Here is a 22,706-nt window from a genome sequence, read left to right on the forward strand (position 1 = left end):
ATGAACCGGATTCATCTTCTAGAATGCAGAGCTTCCAATGGCTCCAACTCCTTTTAGTTACAGAAACTAAAAAAACTTGTCTAGGAGCTCAAGTTATCCCCAATAGCCTCCTTATAACTCCTGTTAAGTTATACTATGGCTATCTTTAAAAAATAGCATCTTTTAAATGTAAGCTCATCCAAGAACAAAAGAACTACTAGACAACCAAACTATATGCTCCCTTACTTATTCAACTGAGTGTTTTGGTGTGTTGCAAGTAACTGTCTAGTTAAGGAAGGCGTCCATAGTCCTTTCCCGACCAACATGACACAGAATAGTAAACAAACTTTCTACAGTCTTTTCCCCAACCTTCCCCTGAGAAGAGTGGGAAAAGAGTTATTTCTGTAATATGAACAACTCTGGCTGACTAACAACAGTTCTGCAGCTGAAATACTGGGGCACAACAGAAGTGGAACCTGTTATCTATTATGTGTATATGAAGAGATCTCTTAGACCTGAACTGTCTTCTAAGCGCAGCAATTAGGAATTTATCTCCTTCCTCTAAGGCAACCTTGTTACTTAATCTTTAGGCAGCAGAGCAATGGAAAGTATTACGTATAAGAGCTTTGGAATCAAAATTACTTCTTATTCTTCTTGTACCCCTTATTAGTACTGAAATTTGGGGCCAATTAATGAACTAGCTGAGACTCCAGCAAGTACTTAAAAAATACGAGTTCTGGCTATCCCTGCCTTAGGTACCTGAAAGCCAGGTAGTGAGTAGAGATAACAGATGCCTATAGGTTATGAGAACGACCAACGAGCATACAATGAAAAGAATATTCCTCTTTCTTGACCAAAGTGAGAAAACAAAATTATGTAGTCCTATAGTTATGAGCTTTAAAAAACAAAACTCTGCATGTATTTTCAACTCATGAACATTATGGAGCTTGCCTTCCAACATCTTAAAATTCTGTTTATTGTTCTGGTAGAGTAGTGAAAGAAAGAGAGAGAGAGAGAAAGAAAGAAAGAAAGAAAGAAAGAAAGAAAGAAAAGAAAGAAAAGAAAGAAAAGAAAGAAAGAAAGAAAGAAAGAAAAGAAAGAAAGAAGAAAGAAAGAAAGAAAAAGAAAGAAAGAAAGAAAGAAAAAGGAAAGAAAGAAAGAAAGAAAGAAAGAAAAAAAGAAAGAAGAAGAAAGAAAGAAAGAAAGAAAGAAGAGAAAGAAAGGAAAAAAAGAAGGAAGGAAGAGGAAGGAAGGAAGGAAGGAAGGAAGAAAGAAAAAAAGAAAGGAAGGAAGGAAGGAAGGAAGGAAGGAAGGAAGGAAGGAAGAAAGAAAGAAAAGAAAAGAAAAAGAAAGAAAGAAAAGAAAAAGAAAGAAAGAAAGGAAGGAAGAAAAAGAAAAATACAAACCTAGCCTTTTCCTTGGGCTTTATTTTCATTTGTTTATAAGAAAGTTAGATTAGGGAACAGATTAAGGCTTTTAAGTATATCTTTTGTTATTCAATCTCATAATCTATCAAAGGAATGGGTCAAGAAGAGCCAACCACTCACATCAGTTAGGACTGGAATGGTAAGTTTAAAATACTTCTTGACCTGTACCCCCTATGGTGATGAGTCTTCTGTTGAGAAGCAGAATCCTCAGTGTCTGTTCCTCTTAGGAAATACTTCATCTTTCTATATTCTATATACCAAATCTTAGTAGTCTTGCCAAACAGGAATGGCAATAGCCAAAGCACCAACTACAGAAAACATGGGCTAAGAGGATTATTGTGATTTCTAATCATAACCTATTATTATTAGTGGTAACCCAGGCAATGCACTGGAAGGAACTGCACATGCGTGGTGCTGTGGAAAGAGCTCTGAAAGCAGAAAGGCTGGTTACTACTGAATCTTGGATTCCTGCTCTAGTAACTGAATATCGAGCAAATTATTTAATTTCTATGAGCCTCACTTTCCTTATCTTTAAAAAACAAGGAAGGTAAATCCAAAGTTTCTAGCAAATTTTTTATGAGTTTTGGCAATTTTTATGGACTAATCAATTAATCAACAATTTTGCATGTATCTATTCAAAAGGGTCTTATATTATGCTACTTGGGGATAAATAATACACTATATATAGCATCTTGACATTAGACATACTATAGGGGTCTTAGTGAGGTTTCACTGTGGTTGAGGTAACCAACTGGTACCACCTAACCCTCAACATTGTTCCTGTCTAAAATTACCTTTGCCAGAGAACTCTGAGGTCTTAACCGAGGTCTCAACCAAGCTCTTGTCCAAGCATTTCAGCAAACTCAAAGAGGATGAGCAAGTCACATCCCAGTCCACAAGCCCTTTCACAGCTAAGTCCACGTAGACAGGGACTGACAGCCTCCCCCGACAAACACACAAATCAAGCTCCAGAATTTTCAAAATGAATTATCACTTGCAACCTAGATGTTTAGTTCATAAAAGACATGGATCCTTCTTCAGTTAATAAAGGAGAATTTTCCAGAAATTCAGTCCTGATTTGCCTGTTATCCAGATCCTGCAAACCACCTAAAGGAAGACATTTAGTCATTCCTATCAGGTCTCCAAGTTCTCACCTTGCAACAGATTAAAGAACTAAAAAAAAGAGACTAAGCTCATTTTCTAGGAAAGGAGGCTTTACAAAATTTGAGATTATATATCTTTAGTTTTTATTCAGTTTTTCAATATAAAAAGCTGTACAAAGACTTGTCTGCAAGTACCACAGCAGACACTGCCTGCTGTGTTTCTCAACATCTCTTATGTAAAGGTATGAATGATATGCTTATTTAAAAATTTGGAAGCAGGGAAAAAGTTATCATTCAGAACAGTTACTTGCTTTATTGTCAGAGAAAAAGAACGTTAAAACCCATCACTTTTTTTCTTGTTCTCTTTGTTTGGTTTATTGTCTGAAATCTAAATTTATGAAAATGAAAACAGAAATCTTATTTCAGGTCTCTAGCACAATTGCTTTTTCTCTATTGCCTTAATCTAACTTTTAGTTTCCTGCCATTATTACAAGCTATGGGGAATATTTTTTTCAGAACTATTTAAGTCATGTACTTAATTATAATTAAGTAAAATACATCATAGGCAGCACCATGTAAGAGAAAGACAAACAATCACTCCTGGAGTGAGAAGATGAGAATTCTAATACTAGCCCCATTACCACAAAGTCACGGGATCTTTGGCACCTTTCTTAAACTAAACCTTGTAAAAATTCTGAGTCACGCTACCAAATAGATGGTACTTGAAAATACATGTTATAATTACAAAAGTGGTAAGTAGTATTAAACAAGCACAGAAAACACCTCAGTCATAAAAATCAGAGGGATGGTTAAGAAGCCTTTACTCTGTCTTTCAGCTCTGAAATTCTAGAACTGATTTTTAGCTAGGAAGACTAAAATAGGCTTCATGGGATATCTGTGCTAGGTCTGAAAGGCAGGACACCAGATTATACCTTCCAATTTTATGTATAATATATTTAAAGATATGGCTTAGAATGGCAAGTGGAAAGATGATATAGATGTATATCTACAGAATTTATATTCTAGAGAAGGCTTCTTCCAGATAAATATTCTGAGGTCTGACATCTGAACTGAGTGCTTCACTCACTGGGGCTCCATACTCACAGAGCTAACCACCAATTCCACTGTCCCTGATCTGACTCTCTCCACCAAACCTCCCACAACCCCCCAATAATATTTAACTTAAAAGATAATTCATATAGCTAAGTAGGTTTTTATTACAAAATTGTCTGCATATAAAGCTCATAAAATATATCTCATAGAAACCAGTTACATTTTTAAAAGATAAATAACAATCCAATATTATTCAAGGTTTGACACTGAGATAATTTTTCAACTTAAAATAAAATTACCTGTAGTAACCCTCCATCATCAAAACGTAGTACTTCTATTATGCTCTCCGACTGAATAAATGCTGTGAAGGAAACAAAACATACTATCATTTTACGGAAACATAAATCTGATTTAAATAAGTATCTTTTACCTTAAAGTTAATAAATACAATTACATATTTTAAAAAACATACTGTTTGAGGGTGATGGTTAAAGAAGAAAATGCAATCCTGCAGGATTTTTAGCAACTATGAAATGCTTTAAAATAAAACAATACAACCCAATTAGAAAGTAATTGTAACAACCTATAGGCTGTGTAAGCCACCTGCAAAATATATTCCTGCTATACTTCCAGAAAGTGCAAAACAGTCAAATTCAACTAGATGTAGGTGATTACTTTCACCGAAAGACAACTGAAAATATCACAAGCACAAGGAAAAGATCATTAGAGGATTCTATTACCAAAAAAAATGATAAGCCAAAATTCTATATCATCTGCTTTTTTATAGCGATGGTAGGACCTGGAATCAACAGTCAAAAGAAACTTGGAGGGAGAAGGGGCAAGGAAAATGGCAAATGATTATTCTATTCCAAGAAACTGTGTACAACACAAAGACAAGATATTTAAAAAGCTCACATACTTTTACCATATCATCTGGCAACTGTGCTCATGGGTATTTACCCAACTGATTTGAAAACTTATGTCCATATAAAAATCTGCAAGCGATTCTGTATGGCAACTCTATTCATAATCACTCCAAACTGGACACAAGATGATATTCTTCAGTAGAGGAGCAGATAGACAAACTATAGTACATCCACACAATGGAATATTATTCAGTGATAAAAAGTAAAATAAAAAGCTACATACTGTTTGATTCCAAGTATATGACATTCTGGAAAAGGTTATACTACAGAGATGGTAAAAAGACAAGTGGTTGCTAGAAGTTTGGGGAGAGGAAAGATGATGTAAGTGAAGCAAAGGAAATTTTTCAGAGCAAACTATTCTGTGACACTGGAATGGTAGATACCCAGCATTATGCACTCATCAACATGGAACTTTAGAGTGAACTTAATGTATGCAATTTAAAAAATCATTTGAGAAACCAACGGATCCTGGGATGAAATGTAGAAGATGACAAAATAATTTAACTATATAGCAAATGTATGAAACCATCTTACTGAAGCGGGGGGGAGGGCGGGCAGGGTGGAGAGGTGCTGACAAATAATGTGAAAGTGAGTGGAATCTGTAAAACTAAAGGTAAATGACTAAAAGAAAAATAAACTGTACATAAGCACTATGCCCTAATTGATGAAGTTATTTCCCATGGGAGCTTGGGTTAACAATTCTGATGTCACTATACATGTTTAACGGAACCGCACAATTAAATACACAGATGGTAAAAGTCAGACCTTTCACTCCTGAAGTAAGAGTTTACACAAAACCAAGGGGAAGAAGCTATAATGATCCATGTGGTAATGAACTGAGTTGGCAACATCAGTATGAATTCATATTTAGTTTAATATAGATAACGGTTATATTTAGAAATATTCATAAATATGTGTATATGCAGGGGTTAGTATACACATATATATTTTCTTGCTCTGTCAGTTGAGAGGGCCTAGAATAATGACACCCCAGTAGCATAGGGCAGACCTAAAGCACAGATCTTGGGTTCTAATTCCATTCTCCAGTAAAAGGAATCAGGGCTTCTCAGAAAAATGGCTCAATCTAGGACCAAGGCAGGATATATACAACATGAAATTGGAGCACCTAATGGTGCCAGAAAGTAAGCAAGTGCTAACCATCCAAAAAACCAAAAAATCCTGTATGGATGAGAATTTGTCAGAGGGATCTAAGAATTAACAGAAAGAGTTAAACCTAGAACAACTTGAGCAATACAACAGTGTTGGATTACAACCCAAAATATAAAATAAATACCATGAGTCCATACTGATATAAATAAGTAACTGAATAAATAAATAAACAGCAGAGAATATAAGAGACTCCCAGGCAGAATTCTAAATAATTTATGTATCTAGAAGATGGAGGATAACTCCCCATCTTTTAATAAGTAGGGGATGCACATAGGGACTTCCTTCCAAAAACAGTATGGAAAGGAGAGGGAAAAAGAGTAATTTTAAAGTGGAAAAATCTGACAAATGTTACCTCAGTCAGATGATCAAGGTCAACATCCTCAGTGAAATGTCATGCTGACATGTGTACCCTTCATATGACATAATAAAAATGGTATTTTATCTTTGTGGTCTTCCTCCCCAAATCACATAACCCCAGTCTCATTAGGAGAAAAACATCAGACAAATCCCAACTAAGAAACATTCTACAAAATATCTGAGGAGTACTCCTGAAAACTATCAAGGTCATCGAAAAGTAGTAAAGTCTAAGAGACTGTCACAGACCAGTGAAGCCTAAGCAGACAGGACTACTAGATGTAATGTGTTATCTTGGCGGGGGGGGGGGGGGGGGGGCCCAGGAATGGGTGCAATCCTAGAAAAAGGAAATTAGGTAAAAACTAAGGAAATCTGAATAAAATATGGACTTCAGTTAATAATCATGTATTAATACTGGTTCATTACTTGCAAAAAAAAAAAGGTACCACATTAATGTAAGGTGTTAATAATAGGGGAAAGGGTGGGGAGGATGGGAACTCTGTGCTATCTTTAAAATGTTCATATAAATCTAAAGCTGTTTTAAAATAAAAAGTTTATGTGGGGGGAACGCCTGGCTGGCTCAGTCGGAAGGGATTGTGACCCCTTATCTTGGGGTTGTGAGTTTGAGCACCATGGATGGGTGTAGAGATTACTAAAAAAAAATAAACTTTAAAAAATAAAATAAAAAGTTGGCTTTTAAAAAACACGAAACAATGGTATTTCATTTGGCTTAATACAACATTCACTGACTCCTCTTTGTTGGTCTTTGAGTATTCATCAGGGAAGCAGCTTACTGCCTCATCCACACATACCTGGCTTTTCCAGTCTGACCTAAAGCTGAAAGCCAAGCAGCAAGTTAAGATACCAGCTAACTGGATTACGTTACCTAACTGGATGGTATTTCCTGACTGCCAAGCATCACTCTTTCCTTCTTCTAGTAATCACATTCCGATTTTATTTTGGGAAAGTCCTGTGTCAATCCGCCCCACACTGCTCATTCCCCAGCAGTTCTCAATGTAGAGAACACTCCATAAATACTGATTGCCTGAGTGAAATCCCACCTTTTTTGCTCAGAAGTAAGTGCTGATATTTGCATTTGTTCATGCAAATGATCTCCTTCCGGTTTGTTATCTAGTCCTAGCTTGTAGTTAGTTTCAGATTCATACTGTGAAGGTAAAAGCCTCTGCCTAGCTCACTGAGCCCATTTCCCTCCCTTCCTCCACCTTTTAACATAAACTGAAATTTAGATAATCCAGAAAGTATCTTTCTGTTATACTCCTGTTGAAGACAGATTTATTGATGTAAGAACACAATGAACTAACAAGAATTAACTGAGAGCCAAATGCTCACAATGGAAGAGATAAAAAAGTAGGAGCTCCTAGTTCGAAGCTTTCCATTTAGTCAGCAGTAAGAAAGTACCAAAAACATGATCTATTTGGAGGCTGTTATTAGTTATGATATAATGACTATCACCTAACTTCCCATCATCAAGCTAGATCAGATCTTTAGCTAACTGAGAACTTAATTATATAAAGATAAAGACAACTACATAATTTGGTTGTATTGTATTTTTAATTAGGAGCTTTTTAAAAAACATGAAATACCTTATTTGAAAAAAATTATTAACAGTTGCTGTTTTATAAAGTCCTAAAAGGAAAATACTGTGTTATATATCACCAGTTCCCCTTAAAAGATACAGAAATGAATAGGACTCAACTCAGGCATTAAATAAAAGTTAAGAATATTTCACTTTAAATGTCCAATTATAAGAACTTCAAATTTTATGCCTAGAAAAATACAACTGACACTAGATAAGTACTTAATCATTTAATGTGTTAACAGTGTTAGGCTGTAAAATACAAAAACTAACCAAAGCAAGTCAATTCCCCCATTTCTGGATTTAAGCCACAACTTACAGCTACTTCCTCTCCCAAGAAGTTTTCCCCCTAATTTTCTATTTTAAATGAACCCCAAATGTCCCAATGTTCCCCAGTTCAAACAGCAACCAGATGTTATAGAAATAACATCCAATAATTATCATCAGTATATTAGTAATAATAATAATAATGATAATAAGCTAATCCTATGACACAGACATTATAAGTTCCATTTTAAAAAACAAGTAGGCACAGTGAGGTTATGCATGAGGTCACTCAGGAAGAAAAGTGGCTAGAGACAGACATAAATTTCAGCCAAAGGACCCCAGAATCTATGGTTCTAAACCCATCACTATTTACTTACAAAGTAAATTTGACATTAAGACTTAATGGCACCTTGAAGCAACCTAATTTCTAAAATTAGGCATATAGTTCCAATAACAAGTGAGGAAAGAAGGAAGGGATTTCTATTTCTGGCTTTTATGATTTTGTAGGCATTAACTCTGTGAAGCTGGGCTCCAGAAGATGTACTTTAAGGTCCCCATATCCACCCACATCCCCATGATGTCTGAGAGGGACAAAGACATTTCCATACAGTGTAAAAATCTCCATGTGTCGGTCTTTAATCACTCACTTTCAAAACAGAAGTTGAGAAATTGAGTTTGTTTACTTCCCTATTTCATTTAGTAATGAATGAGACAAGAAAAATAGCTTCGCTTTAAAGGCAAATCTTTCTTCTTTTCCTGAACATTACAATCTGCCTGTTTTCATACATCTTCTAAAATAATTGATGAAACAATGAATGTAAATAAGCAGTAGAAATACGTGTCATATGGGTGTGTGTATATGTATCTGTACCAGGCATTGGGATCCTAGGCTGTCACCATCGATTTTCTACTTTCTAGCCTTCAAGGTCTCCTCACCCATAGGGGAGGAGTTTGGGCTAGTTAAATAAGTGACTTTTTTTTTTTTTTTAAATAACCAGGAAGCAAAGAGAGGGCCACACAGGCAGGACCTGGAAGGGCACTCAAATCCTGTGTCGAACAACCACCCTGCCTGGAATATTCTTCTCCTGGCTAGTGTCTTCTCCTCCTTCAAGTCTCACCCTGAACACCATCCCTCAGCCAGGTTTTCCATGACTGCTCCAGGCAGCTCTGTCATCCTCTATCATCTGCCCTATTCTAACTCATCACTAGTTCTTGGTTTGCTTGTCATCTAGTTCAAAGTCTGAAAAATGGGCAGACAAAAATTGGTTAAGGGGCGGCCTGGGTGGCTCAGTTTGTTAAGCGGTCTGCTTCGGCTCAGGTCATGGTCCCAGGGTCCTGGGATCGAGCCCAACATAGGGCTCCCTGGGCTCAGTGGGGAACCTGCTTCTCCCTCTCCCACTCTCCCTCTCTCCCTCCCCCTACTTGTGCTCTCTCTCTCACTGTGTCTCTGTCAAATAAATAAAAAAATCTTTAAAAAAAGAAATTTGTTAAAATAATGGCATTATTATTTCAGAACTCATCATTAATGTATTATCTCTTATAGTTATACTTGCTCAGGATTTTATTTCAACAAATGATCACTAACAAAAATTTTTAAACATTCTAGACTCGATTTGTGTGAGTCCCTTCTAACTGTAAAGATACTGACTGAAACCTTGTTTCTCCCCTCATTAATTTTCTTATCTGAAAGATGTAATATACACCTAAGTTATCTTCTTCCCACACTAAAAGTGCAAAGGAATTCATATATGTCAAATTCTAATTTTACCAAGACCACTCAGTATTACTAAACCCCTAAATAGGCTGTGTCCGTGTTATTTACTCCAACTCAAAATATAGATTTATGCAACTCAGATGTGCCAGATACACACCATACACCCAAAGAGGTGAGGCACATATATTTTCAAAATTTATAGTTTATCATAAAATACCATAATTAATTTTCATTTTATCCTGAAGTACTTAATTTATATAAAAAGATCAGTAAACTTAAGTTTTAAAATGAATGTCTGAGAACCAACTACTCTAAATAAGCAACAGAAAATCACTAATACACTTAAGTATATCCTACTATGCTCCCCCTCCCCAGCACAAGCAGAGATTAGTGGGAGCACCAGAGGCACTATAAAAAACAAGCAGATCAGGGGCGCCTGGGTGGCTGTCGGTTAAGCGGCTGCCTTCGGCTCAGGTCATGATCCCAGGATCCTGGGATCGAGCCCCGCATTGGGCTCCCTGCTCGGCGGAGAGCCTGCTTCTCCCTCTCCCTCTGTCTGCCGCTCTGCTTACTTGTGCGCGCTCTGTGTTAAATAAATAAAAAAATCTTAAAAAAAACAAACAAACAAGCAGATCACAATAACAACATAAAGGCTCTGAAAATTAAAACTGTTCTGCAACCACAGCTCACAAACACAAAGGGATCTCTGTGAAAAACCTAAACAGGCTGACTGCTTAATAAAATAAAAAATTTAAATAGTATCCAAACATAATAGAATCAACCCAAGTGTCCATCAACAGATGAATGGACCAACAAAACAAGGTAGATAAATACAATGGAATGTTCTTCAGTAATAAAAATGAATGAAGTTCTCACACATGCTACAAACACGGATGGACCCTGAAAACATTATGCTAAGTGAAATACATCAGACACAAAAGGACTAATATTGTGATTCCACTTAAATGAATTATTTAATATAGGCAAATTCATTGAGATAGGAAGTACATCAGAGATTACCAGGGGCTGAAGTAAGGGGGATGGTAGGAGTTATTGCTTAATGGTTACTGAGTCTCTCTCTGTCTGGGATGATGAAAAAGTTTTGGAATAGATAATGGTAATGGTGGCACAACAGTGAATGTAATTAATACTACTCTAGTGTACACTTATAATAGTGAATTTTGTGTTACATAGACGTTACTAATTTTTTTCAAAAAATTCCTGCAGACAATTAAAAAAAAAAAAACAACTACACACTACATCTCATTAACTTGGACCAAAACAAAAAAAAGTATAACAAACTATTAACAAATTAAATCCAGCTATGTATAAAAAATTACACATCATGACCAATGAGATTGATTTAAGTTCTACAAGACTGGCTTAAAATTTAAAAACAATCAATGTAATTCACCACTATCAACAGGCTAAAGAAGAAAAATTACTTGATCATATCGACTGAAACCGAAAGTGTATTTGACAAAACCCGACACCCACTCATGACAAAAACTCTCAACAAGATTGGAGAAAAATAGAACTACTTCAACCTTCAGGTAATACCTTACTTAATGGTTAAAGAAGGAGACTGGGAACTTCAGGGATGTGGCTCTTGCCATTCTTAACATAGTACCAGAAGTTCTAGTCACTACAACAAAGCAAGAAAAAGAAATACCTATACAATGGAAAAGAAATAACACTATCCCTATTTGTAGGCTACATAAATGTCTATGTAAAAATCCCAACAAATCAAAAGCAAACAAATAAAACACCTCCTAGAGATAATAAGCAAATTTAGCAAAGTTGTAGATGTTGGAATTATTAAACACTTTAGGTTAGCTGTATTAAAAATGTTCAAAGAATTAAAGGAAACCATGGCTAAAGAACTTTAATATTAATAAGGAAAAAGAATCTGTAAGAAAAATCAAACTAAAAAGTATAGTAATTGAAATTCCCTAGTTTTTACTAAAACATTATAAGCGATATTAAAAAAAAAAAAAAGGCAAAATGTGGCCTATACACAGGAAAAAAAATACAGTGGATAGAAACTCTCCCTGAGGAAGTCCAGACATAGGACTTACTAGGCAAAAATGTTACACAAACTACTGTAAGTATGTTAGAAATAAAGGAAACCACATGCAAAAACACACACACAGAGACACAAAAAAACAACTAAAGGAAAATATGCAAACGTCTCACCAAATAGAAAATATAAAATAAAATTAGAAATCAGTAACACGGTGTAATTTAGGCAACTCAGAAAGTACATGGAAATCAAAAAACAATCCTATGAATGGATAAAGAAGATGTGATACACACACACACACACACACACACACACACACACACACACACACACACACACACTGGAATTACTCGACCATAAAAAAGAATGAAATCTTGCCATTTGCAACAATATGGATGGAGATAGAGAGTATTATGCTAAACAAAATAATTAATAGAAAGACAAATACCCTATGACTTCACTCATATGGGGACTATAAGAAACGAAACAAATGAACAAAAAGGAAAAAAGAGAGAGGGAGGCAAACCAAGAAACACATTATTAACTATAGAGAATGAAGTGATGATTAACAGAAGGGAGGTGGGCAGGGGGATGGGTTAAATAGGTGATGGGTATTAAGGAGGGGACTTGTGATGAGCACTGGGTGTTGTATGTAAATGATAAATCACTAAATTCTACAACTGAAACTAATGTTGCGCTGTATGTTAACTAGCTAGAATTTAAATAAATACTTGGAAGAAAAAAATCCTAAATAACCAATGTGTCAAATAAGAAATCAGAAGAAAAACAGAAAATATTTTGAAATAAAAACCAAGGCACAAAATACCAAAACTGATGAAATGCAGGGAAAACAGTGCTTAGAAGAAAAGTTATAGCTGTTATTTGCCTATATTAAAATAAAACAAAGATCTCAAATAGCCTAACCTACCATCTTAAGAAACTAGAAAAAGAAGAGCAAACCAAACCCAAGTAGAAAGAAGAAAATAGTACAAGTTAGAGTGAAAATAAATAAAATTGAGAACAAAGAAATTAATGGAACAAAAATATGGTTCTTTTGAAAACATCAACAAAATTGACAAATCTTTAGCTTAGGCTGACCAACAAAAAAATTCATGAATGAAATAGGGACTATGACTGATGACCTAACAGAAATAAAAAAGAACCTTACAGAGAAGTGAGTATAAGAGAATAACTAGGAACAACTACACACTAACAACTTAGCCCAGATGAAATGGACAATAACTAGAAAGACACAAACTACTGAAATTAACTGAAGAATAAACAGAAAATGTGAATGGACCTATAACAAGAGGTTGAATTAGTAATCAAAACATCTTCCTACAAAGAAAAGCTTAGGGACATATAGTTTCATTGATGAATTTTGCCAAATGTTTAAAGAATTAACACCAATATTTCACAAACTCCTCCAAATTATAACAGAGAAGGAAACAGTTCCCAACTTATTCTATGGGCCTTAATACTCTGATACCAAAATCAGATAAAGTTATCACAAGAAAAGAAACTACAGACCAATATCCCTTATGAATATGGATATTGAGTTTTCAACAAAATGCAGCAAACCACATCCAGCAACATATGCAGAAGATAATCTAAATAAATGAGAAGACATTTGGTGTTCATATTCTGTAAAAGTTAATAATGTTGAGACTGCTATATTCCCCCCAACTGCTTTTTTCTAAATTGATATTTTCACCCTAAAATTCTTAAGAAAATGCAAGGGACCCATAATAGCCAAAACCATCTTTGAAAAAGAACATAGTGGAGGACTCACATTTCTTGATTGCAAAACTTAACTGCAAAGCTACACTAATCAAGACAGTGTGGTACTAGAAATAAATGTATAGATTAATGGAATAGAACTGAGAGTCCAGAAAGATCAATCACATTTATGATCAATCAATCATAAATTGTGCCAAGACAATTCAAACAAGGAAAGGACAGTCTTTTCAACAAATGATGTTGGGAAAACTGACTAACTACATGCAAAAAAATGAAGCTGGGCTCTACCTCACACTACATGCAAAAATTAACTCAAAACGGATTGAAGACCTGAGTGTAAGAGCTATAAAACCCTTAGAAGATAACAGGTGAAATCTCACAACCTTGGATTAGGCAATATTTTTCATCTAAGACAGCTAAGCAATCAAAGACAAATACAGACACACTGGACCTCATCAAAATAAAAACCTTTGTGCTTCAAAGGGCACAATCAAGAAAGTGAAAAGATAACCCACAGAATGGGATATTTTTGCAAATGATATATCTGTTAAGGATACGTACATAGACTACATACAGAGAACACCCACAACTCAATTAAAAAAAGACAAATATCCCAACTCTAAAAAATGGACAAGGAATGTGAATAAACATTTCTTCAAAAAAAGATAATAGCCCATATGACCTCACTAATATGAGGAATTCTTAATTTCAGGAAACAAACTGAGGGTTGCTGGAGTGGTGGGGGGTGGGAGGGATGGGGTGGCTGGGTGATAGACATTGGGGAGGGTATGTGCTATGGTGAGCGCTGTGAATTGTGCAATACTGTTGAATCACAGATCTGTACCTCTGAAACAAATAATGCAATATATGTTAAGGAAAAAAAAAAGATAGCAGGAGGGGAAGAATGAAGCGGGGGAAATCAGAGGGGGAAACGAACCATGAGAGATGATGGAGTCTGAAAAACAGAGAGTTCTAGAGGGGAGGGGGGTGGGGGGGATGGGTTAGCCTGGTGATGGGTATTAAAGAGGGCACGTTCTGTGTGGAGCACTGGATATTATGCACAAACAATGAATCATGGAACACTACATCAAAAACTAATGATGTAATGTATGGTGATTAACATAACAATAAAAAATTTAAAGAGAAAAAAAATTTTCTTTTAAGACTTTAGTTTGGGGGCACCTGGGTGGCTCAGTAGTTGGGCGTCTGCCTTCGGCTCAGGTCATGATTCCAGGGTCCTGGGATCGAGGCCCACACTGGGCTCCCTGCTCAGCAGGAAGGCTGCTTCTCCCTCTCCCACTCCCCCTGCTTGTGTTCCCTCTCTGTGTCTCTCTCTATCAAATAAATAAATAAAATCTTTAAAAAAAATTAAATTAGGTTAAAAAAAAGATAATAGCCAATAAACACATGAAAAGACACTCAAGATCAGTCCTCAGAGAAATACAAATCAAAGCTGAAATAAGATACCACTTCACACATTCTAGGATGGCTATAATCAAAAAGGTATACAATAATAAGCACTGGTGAAGATGTGGAGAAATTGGAAACCAGTAAGCTGCTGGTGGAAGTAAAAAAAATGGAGCAGCTACTTTTAAAAACAGTTTGACAGTTATTTAAACAATAGGTGAATCTGGGTAAAGGTATGCAAGTATTTTTTATTCTATTTTGATTCTTAGAAATTTTCTGTAAGTTTGAAAATATTCCAAATAAGAAGAGAAAATCATTTATGCAAGACTTATAAAATTTTGAATGTTTAAACACATTCACTCTTTTAAAAAGCCATATATCATGCTATGGTTAAATGTCCAGTTGAAAATAGTGGTTACACAGGTGTTTGGAGTATTTACTGCTGGCAGAGATTAACTTTGGCAATAATAAACGGCTCAAGTGTCTGTGACTACAAGTGGTATTACAGCCATCTTAAAACTGTCTGTTAAAATAATATGCCAACTCAGCTACTGTGCAGGGATTTTATCTTGTATGTTTTTCCAATATGCAATCACATATTATAAGATAGCATATGTATATAACATCTACAATGCATCCATATATACACAATATATAACATCACATTTTAACTATTAGATAAGTAATCATCCATATCTTAACAACATAGTTTTTATCCCACATGCCCAAAGAAATGACCAATATAAGAAATTAGAAAATGAAGAGCAAATTAAGCCTAAACTAGAAGAAAATAATAAAGAATACAAATCAATGAAATAGCAGAAAATAAAGGAAAATCAAAGAAATCAAAAGCTTTTTAAAATGTTTGAAAAGATGAATAAAATTGATAAACCTCTAGCCAGACTAGTCAGTAAAAAGTCACATATTAGAAACAAAAGAAATGACAGATTGGACACAACTATACCTTCTATAGACCAATGAAGGCTAATAAGGGAATATCATTAATAATTTTGTCAATTTAGTTAACAACTCAGATTATGAGATAGATTCTTTCAAAAATTCAAAATGCCAAAGATCAGTCAAGAAAAAATAGTTAACGTGAATAGCCCTAGATGTATTAAATGAATTATTCTGCAGTTAAAAATCTCACAAGGGAATCTCTAGGCCCAGATAGATTAACTGACGAATTTCCCCAAATATTTAAGAAAAAAATACTAATTCAACACCAACTCTCCAGAATATAGTAAAGGAGAAACTTTCTAACTCATTTTATGAAGCCAGAATTACTGATACCAAAAACAGACACTTTAATGGAAAACTACAGACAATATCGTTCATTATCGTATATGCAAAAATTCTTACTAAAATTTCAGCAAATGTAATCCAATAGTATACAAAAAGGATAAATACATCATGACTATGTACAATTTATCCCCGAAATGCCATGTTGGCTTAACATCCAAGATACTACTACTACTACTACTACAACTACTACTATTACTACTAATGTAATCCAACCTATAAGACTAAAAAAACAAACAGGCATCTCAAAAGATGCAGGAAAGACATATGATAATTCATCATCCTTCCATGAAAAAAAGATCTTGGCAATGTAGGAAACAAAAGGAACTTTCTTACACTAATAAAAGTTACGTACCAAAGTCACAACTAACAACATACTCAATGGTGAAACACAAAATACTTTCCAAGATCAGAACAAAGTAAGGATGTTATTAGCTCTCACTACTCCTATCCAACATACTGAAAGTTTAGCCAATGGAAAAAGAAAAAGAAATAAAAGTATGTAGAGTGGAAAAGAGAAAATGAAATTGTCTTTACATACAGATATCATCTTCAAAGTAGAAAATCCTCAGAAATCCACAAAAATTCTACCAGAATAAGATTAGCAAAGTGGCAGGATACAATGGCAACATTCAAAAAACAACTATATTTCTAATAATAGCTACAAACAATTAGAAGCTAAAATTAAAACCACTTACAATATCGTCAAAATATATGAAATATTAAGGCATATATTTGACAAAACATGGCTAGGAGAAATGAAAGAACACCTAAATAAGTGGAAAAATGTACCATGTTTGTGAATCAAAAGACTCAATATTTTTTTTAAAGATTTATTTATTTATTTTAGAGAAAGAGCACAGGAGAGGGACAGAGGGAGGAGAGAGAATTCCAAGCTGACTCTGCCTTGAGCGCAGAGCTTGATGCGGGGCTCGATCTCACAACCCCAGTATCAAAACCTGAGCCTAAACCAAGAGTCAGATGCTCAACTGACTGCGCCACCCAGGTGCCCCAAAAGACTCAATATTGTTAAGACATCAATTCTCCCCAGATTGATCGAGATATTCAGTGCAATCCTAATGAAAATCTTAGCAGACCTTTTTGTAGAAATTCACAAAATGATTCAAAAATATATATGGAAAAGCAAATGACCCAAAGTTTAAGTAAAGATAGCTTTGAAAAAGAAAATAAGCATCAGAGGACTTAGCGCCTGATTTTAAGACCTAAAGCCATAGTAATCAACTCAGTAGAATACTGATACAAAGACAGCAGATAAATGAACAGAACAGAAATTCCAGAAATAGATCCCCACATAGATGATCAATGGATTCTGACAAAGGCATCAAGGCAATTTGATTTTTCTAAACAATGGTGGTACAACTGGATAGTCATATGGGAAAGGGGAAAAAAAAAACCTTCAATACCTCAACACTTAAAAAAAAATGAATGACAGAACTTAATGTAAGAGCTAAAACTCCAAAACTACTAGAGATCAACAAAGAAAATTTTAGTGACCTTGGGTTTGGCAAAGAATTCTTAAGTAGGATACAAAAAAAAAAAATCATGAACTAACTATATATAAATATAAAAAGATAAATTTGACTTAATGTTTTAAAAACTTTTCTTCTTCAAAAGATTTTGTTACAGGAGAGCCTGGGTGGCTCAGTTAAGCGTCTGCCTTCAGCTCAGGTAATGATGTCAGGGTCCTGGGATTGAGCCCCCCATCAGGCTCCCTGCCCCGCTTCTCCCTCTCCCACTCCCCGTGCTTGTGTTCCCTCTCTCTGTGTCTCTCTCTGTCAAATAAATAAATAAAATCTTAAAAAAAAATGCTGTTACAAAAGTAAAAATAGAAGACACAGACTAGAAATAAGTATCTTGAAACTAAATAATAAGAAAACAGTGCAATTTTTTAAAACGCACAGAAGATTTAAACAAACATCTAAGCAAAGATACTAGGAATGGCCCATGGCGGGGAAAGCATATGAAAAGATGGTCAAGATCCTCAATCAAGAAATACAAATTAGAAACACAATGAGGACACCAATATATAACCCACTGAAATGACTAAAATTAAAAATTCTTAACATACCAAGTGTTGGCAAGGATGTGGAGGGACTAGAATTCTAACACACTGCTCATGGGAATATAAAATGATGCAACCACTTTGGAAAACAGATTAGCAGTTTCTTTTTCTTTCTTTCTCTTTCTTTCTTTCTTTCTTTCTCTTTCTTTCTTTCTCTCTCTCTCTCTTTCTTTCTCTTCCTTCCTTCCTTTTTCTTTTTCTTCCTTCCTTCCTTCCTTTCTTTCAAGATTTTATGTATTTATTTAACAGAAAGAGAGACAGCATGAACAGGAGGGAGGAGCAAGGAGATAGGGAGAAGCAGACTCCCCACTGAGCAGGGAACTAATGCAGGACTCAATCCCAGGACCCTGAGATCATGACCTGAGCCGAAGGCAGACACTTAACCAACTGAGCCACTCAGGTACCCAGGTTAGCAGTTTCTTAAAGTTGCATTATGCCCCATTCTTCTACTCCTAGATATTTACTCAAAAGAAAATGAAACACATGTGCATACAAAGATCTGTGAATGAGTATCCTATGAAGCCTTATCTGGAATAGCTCAAAAGAGGAAATTACCCAAATTCCCATCAATGAGTGAATGACTAAACAAACTGAGGTATATCCACACAATGGAATACTGTTCAGCATTAAAAAGAAACAAACTATTAAAACAAAATATCGGGGCGCCTGGGTGGCTCAGCCATTAAGTGTCTGCCTTGGGCTCAGGTCATGATCCCAGGGTCCTGGGATCGAGTCCCACTTCGGGCTCCCTGCTCAGCAGGAAGCCTGCTTCTCCCTGTCGTACTCCCCCTGCTTGTGTTCCCGCTCTCGCTATCTTTCTGTCAAATAAATAAATAAAATCTTTAAAAAAAACCAAAATATCATTATGCTGAGTGAAAGAAGGCAGACAGCTAAAGAGTACATACTATATGTGTCTATTTATATAAAATTTTAGAATATGCACACTAATCAATGGTACAGAAAGCAAAGGGGAAGTTGCTTGGGTCTAAAGGGGTGGGAAGTAGATTACAAAGGGTCACAAAGAAACTTCAGGAGGGTGCATATGTTCATTATCTTTAGTGTGGTGATAGTTTCACCTGTATATCCATGGGTCAAAACTCAAACTGCACATTTTAAATGTGTACGGTTTATTATACGTCAATTATACTGCAACAAACCTTGTTTTAAAAAGTCACAATTCCTTTCTGTATTTTACACATGGTTTGTTTTGGTTCTTCTCATACAATAGCTTTTGAAGGATTCCAAATCACTACCTCATGTTAACTATATGAAGGGTTTTCTTCATAAGTACAACCATTCTCCTTGTCTTATTCCTTGCACCTGCATAACTCAGCTAGCCTATTATATTGAAATATTTCCCCTCAGAAATACATAACTGTCATGTGGTGATAATGGCTATCAATCTCATTAAGCTAAACAGAGTCTTTCTTGTAGAATATCCAAAATTTCAACACAAATGAGACAGACAGACAAATGCCTATCAAACCAGTATTTAACCACTCATTAAAGCAGTGAATGGGTGGGGCACCTGGGTGGCTCAGTTGGTTAAGTGGCTGACTCGATTTTGGCTCAGGTCATGGCCTCAGGGTCCCCCGCATTGGGCTCCTGCTCAGCACAAAGTCTGCCTGGGGATTCTCTCTCCCTCTCCCCCTTTGCCCCTCCCCCAGCTTGCATGAGTGCGTGTGCTCTAATAAATAAATAAATCTTAAACAAAATAAAGCAGTGAATGGGAAAAAGGATTTCCCAGTGAAAAATACTGGCAAAGCTTTATATTCTACATTTTCATCTGGATGGCAATTATATAGTATATACATATATAAAAATGTAAAAAGCCATATACTTAAGGATGTATATTCTTTAATGAGTATGTTATGCTTCAATAAAAAAATATTAGTCAAATTTGAGAGTACCAGTTCTATATTTCATAGCCATTGCTACCTTCCCTCTCTGTGACTTATCTCAGACACGTCTCTGTGGCTTTGTATCCCCAGTCTTCTCTCCAGTACGCTCTGAGCCGCATAAGCTACCTATCCCTCTTGGTTCCTCTCCAGACTCCAGTAAAGACCATTAAGGAAGGGCCTCTTTACAGGATATTCTCCCTCAGGTGGTAACAGACTGGGGAGGCAGTAAATCTCAGCAACCTAGGAGAAATACTGTTTTGATTTTTTTTTTTTAAACATTAAGGGTACCTCAGAAATCACACAGAAGCCGAATGAGTTCAGAGCCAGTACTAGGACATCAGTTTGCTGATTCCTAGAGTCCAGTACTTATACATCTACATCCTAATTTATTAGCTCAAGATTCCAAACTACTCTTTTACACAATGGAATTAAAATTTACTCAGTTGTAAACCTGCAACCTAAGATGACTAAAATTTGAGCCAATAAATTCAAAAAGGGGAATTAACTTTTATGAGACACTAATGTCATCATAACAGCCTAAATTTGCAGTAGAGGAAGTACAGTGAGGCTGGACATAGCCAACAAACCAGGAGGAACTCATTTCCTAGAAAACATAGTTTTAGGATTTACCAGAGTCGCCCATTTTAAAATTAAAATGACTGACGAATAAGAATGGAACGAAAGGGGGCGCCTGGGTGGAACAGTTGGTTAAGTCTGCCTTCGGCTCAGGTCATGATCCTGGAGTGTCAGGATCAAGCCCCTTGTTGGGTTCCCCGCTCAGTGGGGAGTGTACTTCTCCCTCTGCCCCTCACTCTGCTCTTGCTCTCTAATAAATAAATAAAATCTAAAAAAAAAAGTTAAAAAAATGGAATCAAAGACATCCAAATAAACCAACAACTCAAGTGATGGTGGAGACTCACATTAAACACTACCCGATGCATTTTAAATGGCAAAATTCCATTTGATTATGTGAAATTAATCTAAAATGGTTAGAAAAACATGGTCTCGTTTAAATTTGGCACGTAGATTCTGGTCTACTTTTGTGGTCTATAGTTCCAAAGACAATTTGTTTTTGTAACAAGTCTTTGTAATGCTATGCTTATCTGTTTCATTCTTCTAGCCCTGCCTGAGCTCCCCAGTGGATACCTTCGGAGGCCACACAAAGGGGTGGATACCAGTGGATACCTTCCTCCGGCCCCATGGTACGATTACATGAGTGGGTGGAGGAATGCCAGGCCCATGGGTGGACAGCATTTACTGGGGCTTGTTCTCTTTCTTGGTCACCCCACTCTCTCTCTACTGGTGCTACTGCTGTGGCATACCAGGCCCATCGATGCCACTAGGTAAGTATCTCACTGCTAGGTCCGCCTTTCGTGGTCCTTTGGCCAGAGACAGCAGGTTTTTTTGTTCGTCTATGTCTGTTGGCAATTCCAAGTTTTAGGCTCCTCCAGTATGGGAGATATGGGAAATAAAAAGAAAATACAGGGAATCCTCCATAGTGTCATCCTTCAAGTCCTGAAGTCCCTAGCCAGTCCACCTTCTTTCCAGCTTTCAGAATCTTTTAGTGCTTGTCTATTAAGTTGTTTCCAAGATATCTAATTTGGAGGCGAGGAACAGGGAAAAGTAAGCCTATGCCATCCCACTAAACCTAAAAAAGTAAATGCTTGCTAAAATAAAGATTTAAATTGACCCAGTCTCCTAAAAGACAACATGTTCAAATACCATAGGAAATCACTCATTACACAAGACCACACAATGTAAATGAGAAAACACAATCAACTGAAGTCAAAGCCAAGATAAATCCAATGTTGGAACTGACAAAGATTTTAAAGCTGCATAATATTAAAAAAATAAATAAAGATGCATAATACTGTTTCAATAAGTAGTTACAAATTCCCTTGAGAAAAATGAAAAAAAGAAACGTAAGTTATAGGGTGGAGGGATGGGGTAACTGGGTGATGGGCATTAAGGATGCCACGTGATGTGATGAGCACTGGGTATTATACCCAACTGATGAATTAGTGAACACTACGTCTGAAACCAAAGATGTGCTATATGTTGGCTAAATGCATTTAAATAATAATAATTTAAAAAGAAACCTAAGTTACAAAAAAAGTCAATTACAGAACTGAAGGTTCTTAACTGAAGATTAAGGAATTAAAAATAAAATTCTGTAAGATCAAAAACTCCCTAAATTTAGTGAACGACATAAACCTACAAAACAAATCCCAGGCAAGATAAACCCAAAGAAGCTCATGCCAGGACATGTCACAAGTAAACTGCCAAAAACTAGATAAAAAGTCTTAAAAGCAACCTAAGAGAGGGGAGGCGGAGCAAGATGGCGGAGGAGTAGGAGACCTAGATTTCGTCTGGTCTCAGGCATTCAGCTGAATAGGGATCAAACCATTCTGAACACCTATGAACTCAACAGGAGATCGAACAGGAGAGTAGCAACAACTCTCTGAACAGAGAAGCGACCACTTACTGGAAGGTAGGGCGTGCGGAGAAGTGAATCCGAGGCGATATTCGGGAGGATAGACGGCGGGGGAGGGGCCTCCGCCAGCCGCTTCTGGCAAGTGATAGAGCCGCGGAGCACAAAATCGGACCTTCTAGAAGTTGGCTCGGCGGAGGGACGTCGCTGCTGGGGCTAAGCGGGGGGT

At 36.2% G+C, this 22,706-nt stretch overlaps 1 protein-coding gene across 2 annotated transcripts in view; it reads right to left on the reverse strand.

Moving 5' to 3' along the window:
* TMEM131 (transmembrane protein 131) overlaps positions 1–22,706 on the reverse strand; it is a 228,844-nt gene that overhangs the window by 161,172 nt on the left and 44,966 nt on the right. For both annotated transcript variants that reach the window (XM_027621084.2, XM_027621085.2), the window contains exon 2: positions 3,862–3,923. In XM_027621084.2, coding sequence (XP_027476885.1) covers positions 3,862–3,923 — 62 coding nt within the window. The remainder of the gene's footprint in view (positions 1–3,861; positions 3,924–22,706) is intronic.

The sequence above is a fragment of the Zalophus californianus genome, chromosome 8 (assembly GCF_009762305.2).
Source record: "Zalophus californianus isolate mZalCal1 chromosome 8, mZalCal1.pri.v2, whole genome shotgun sequence".
Classification (NCBI taxonomy): Eukaryota; Metazoa; Chordata; class Mammalia; order Carnivora; family Otariidae; genus Zalophus; species Zalophus californianus.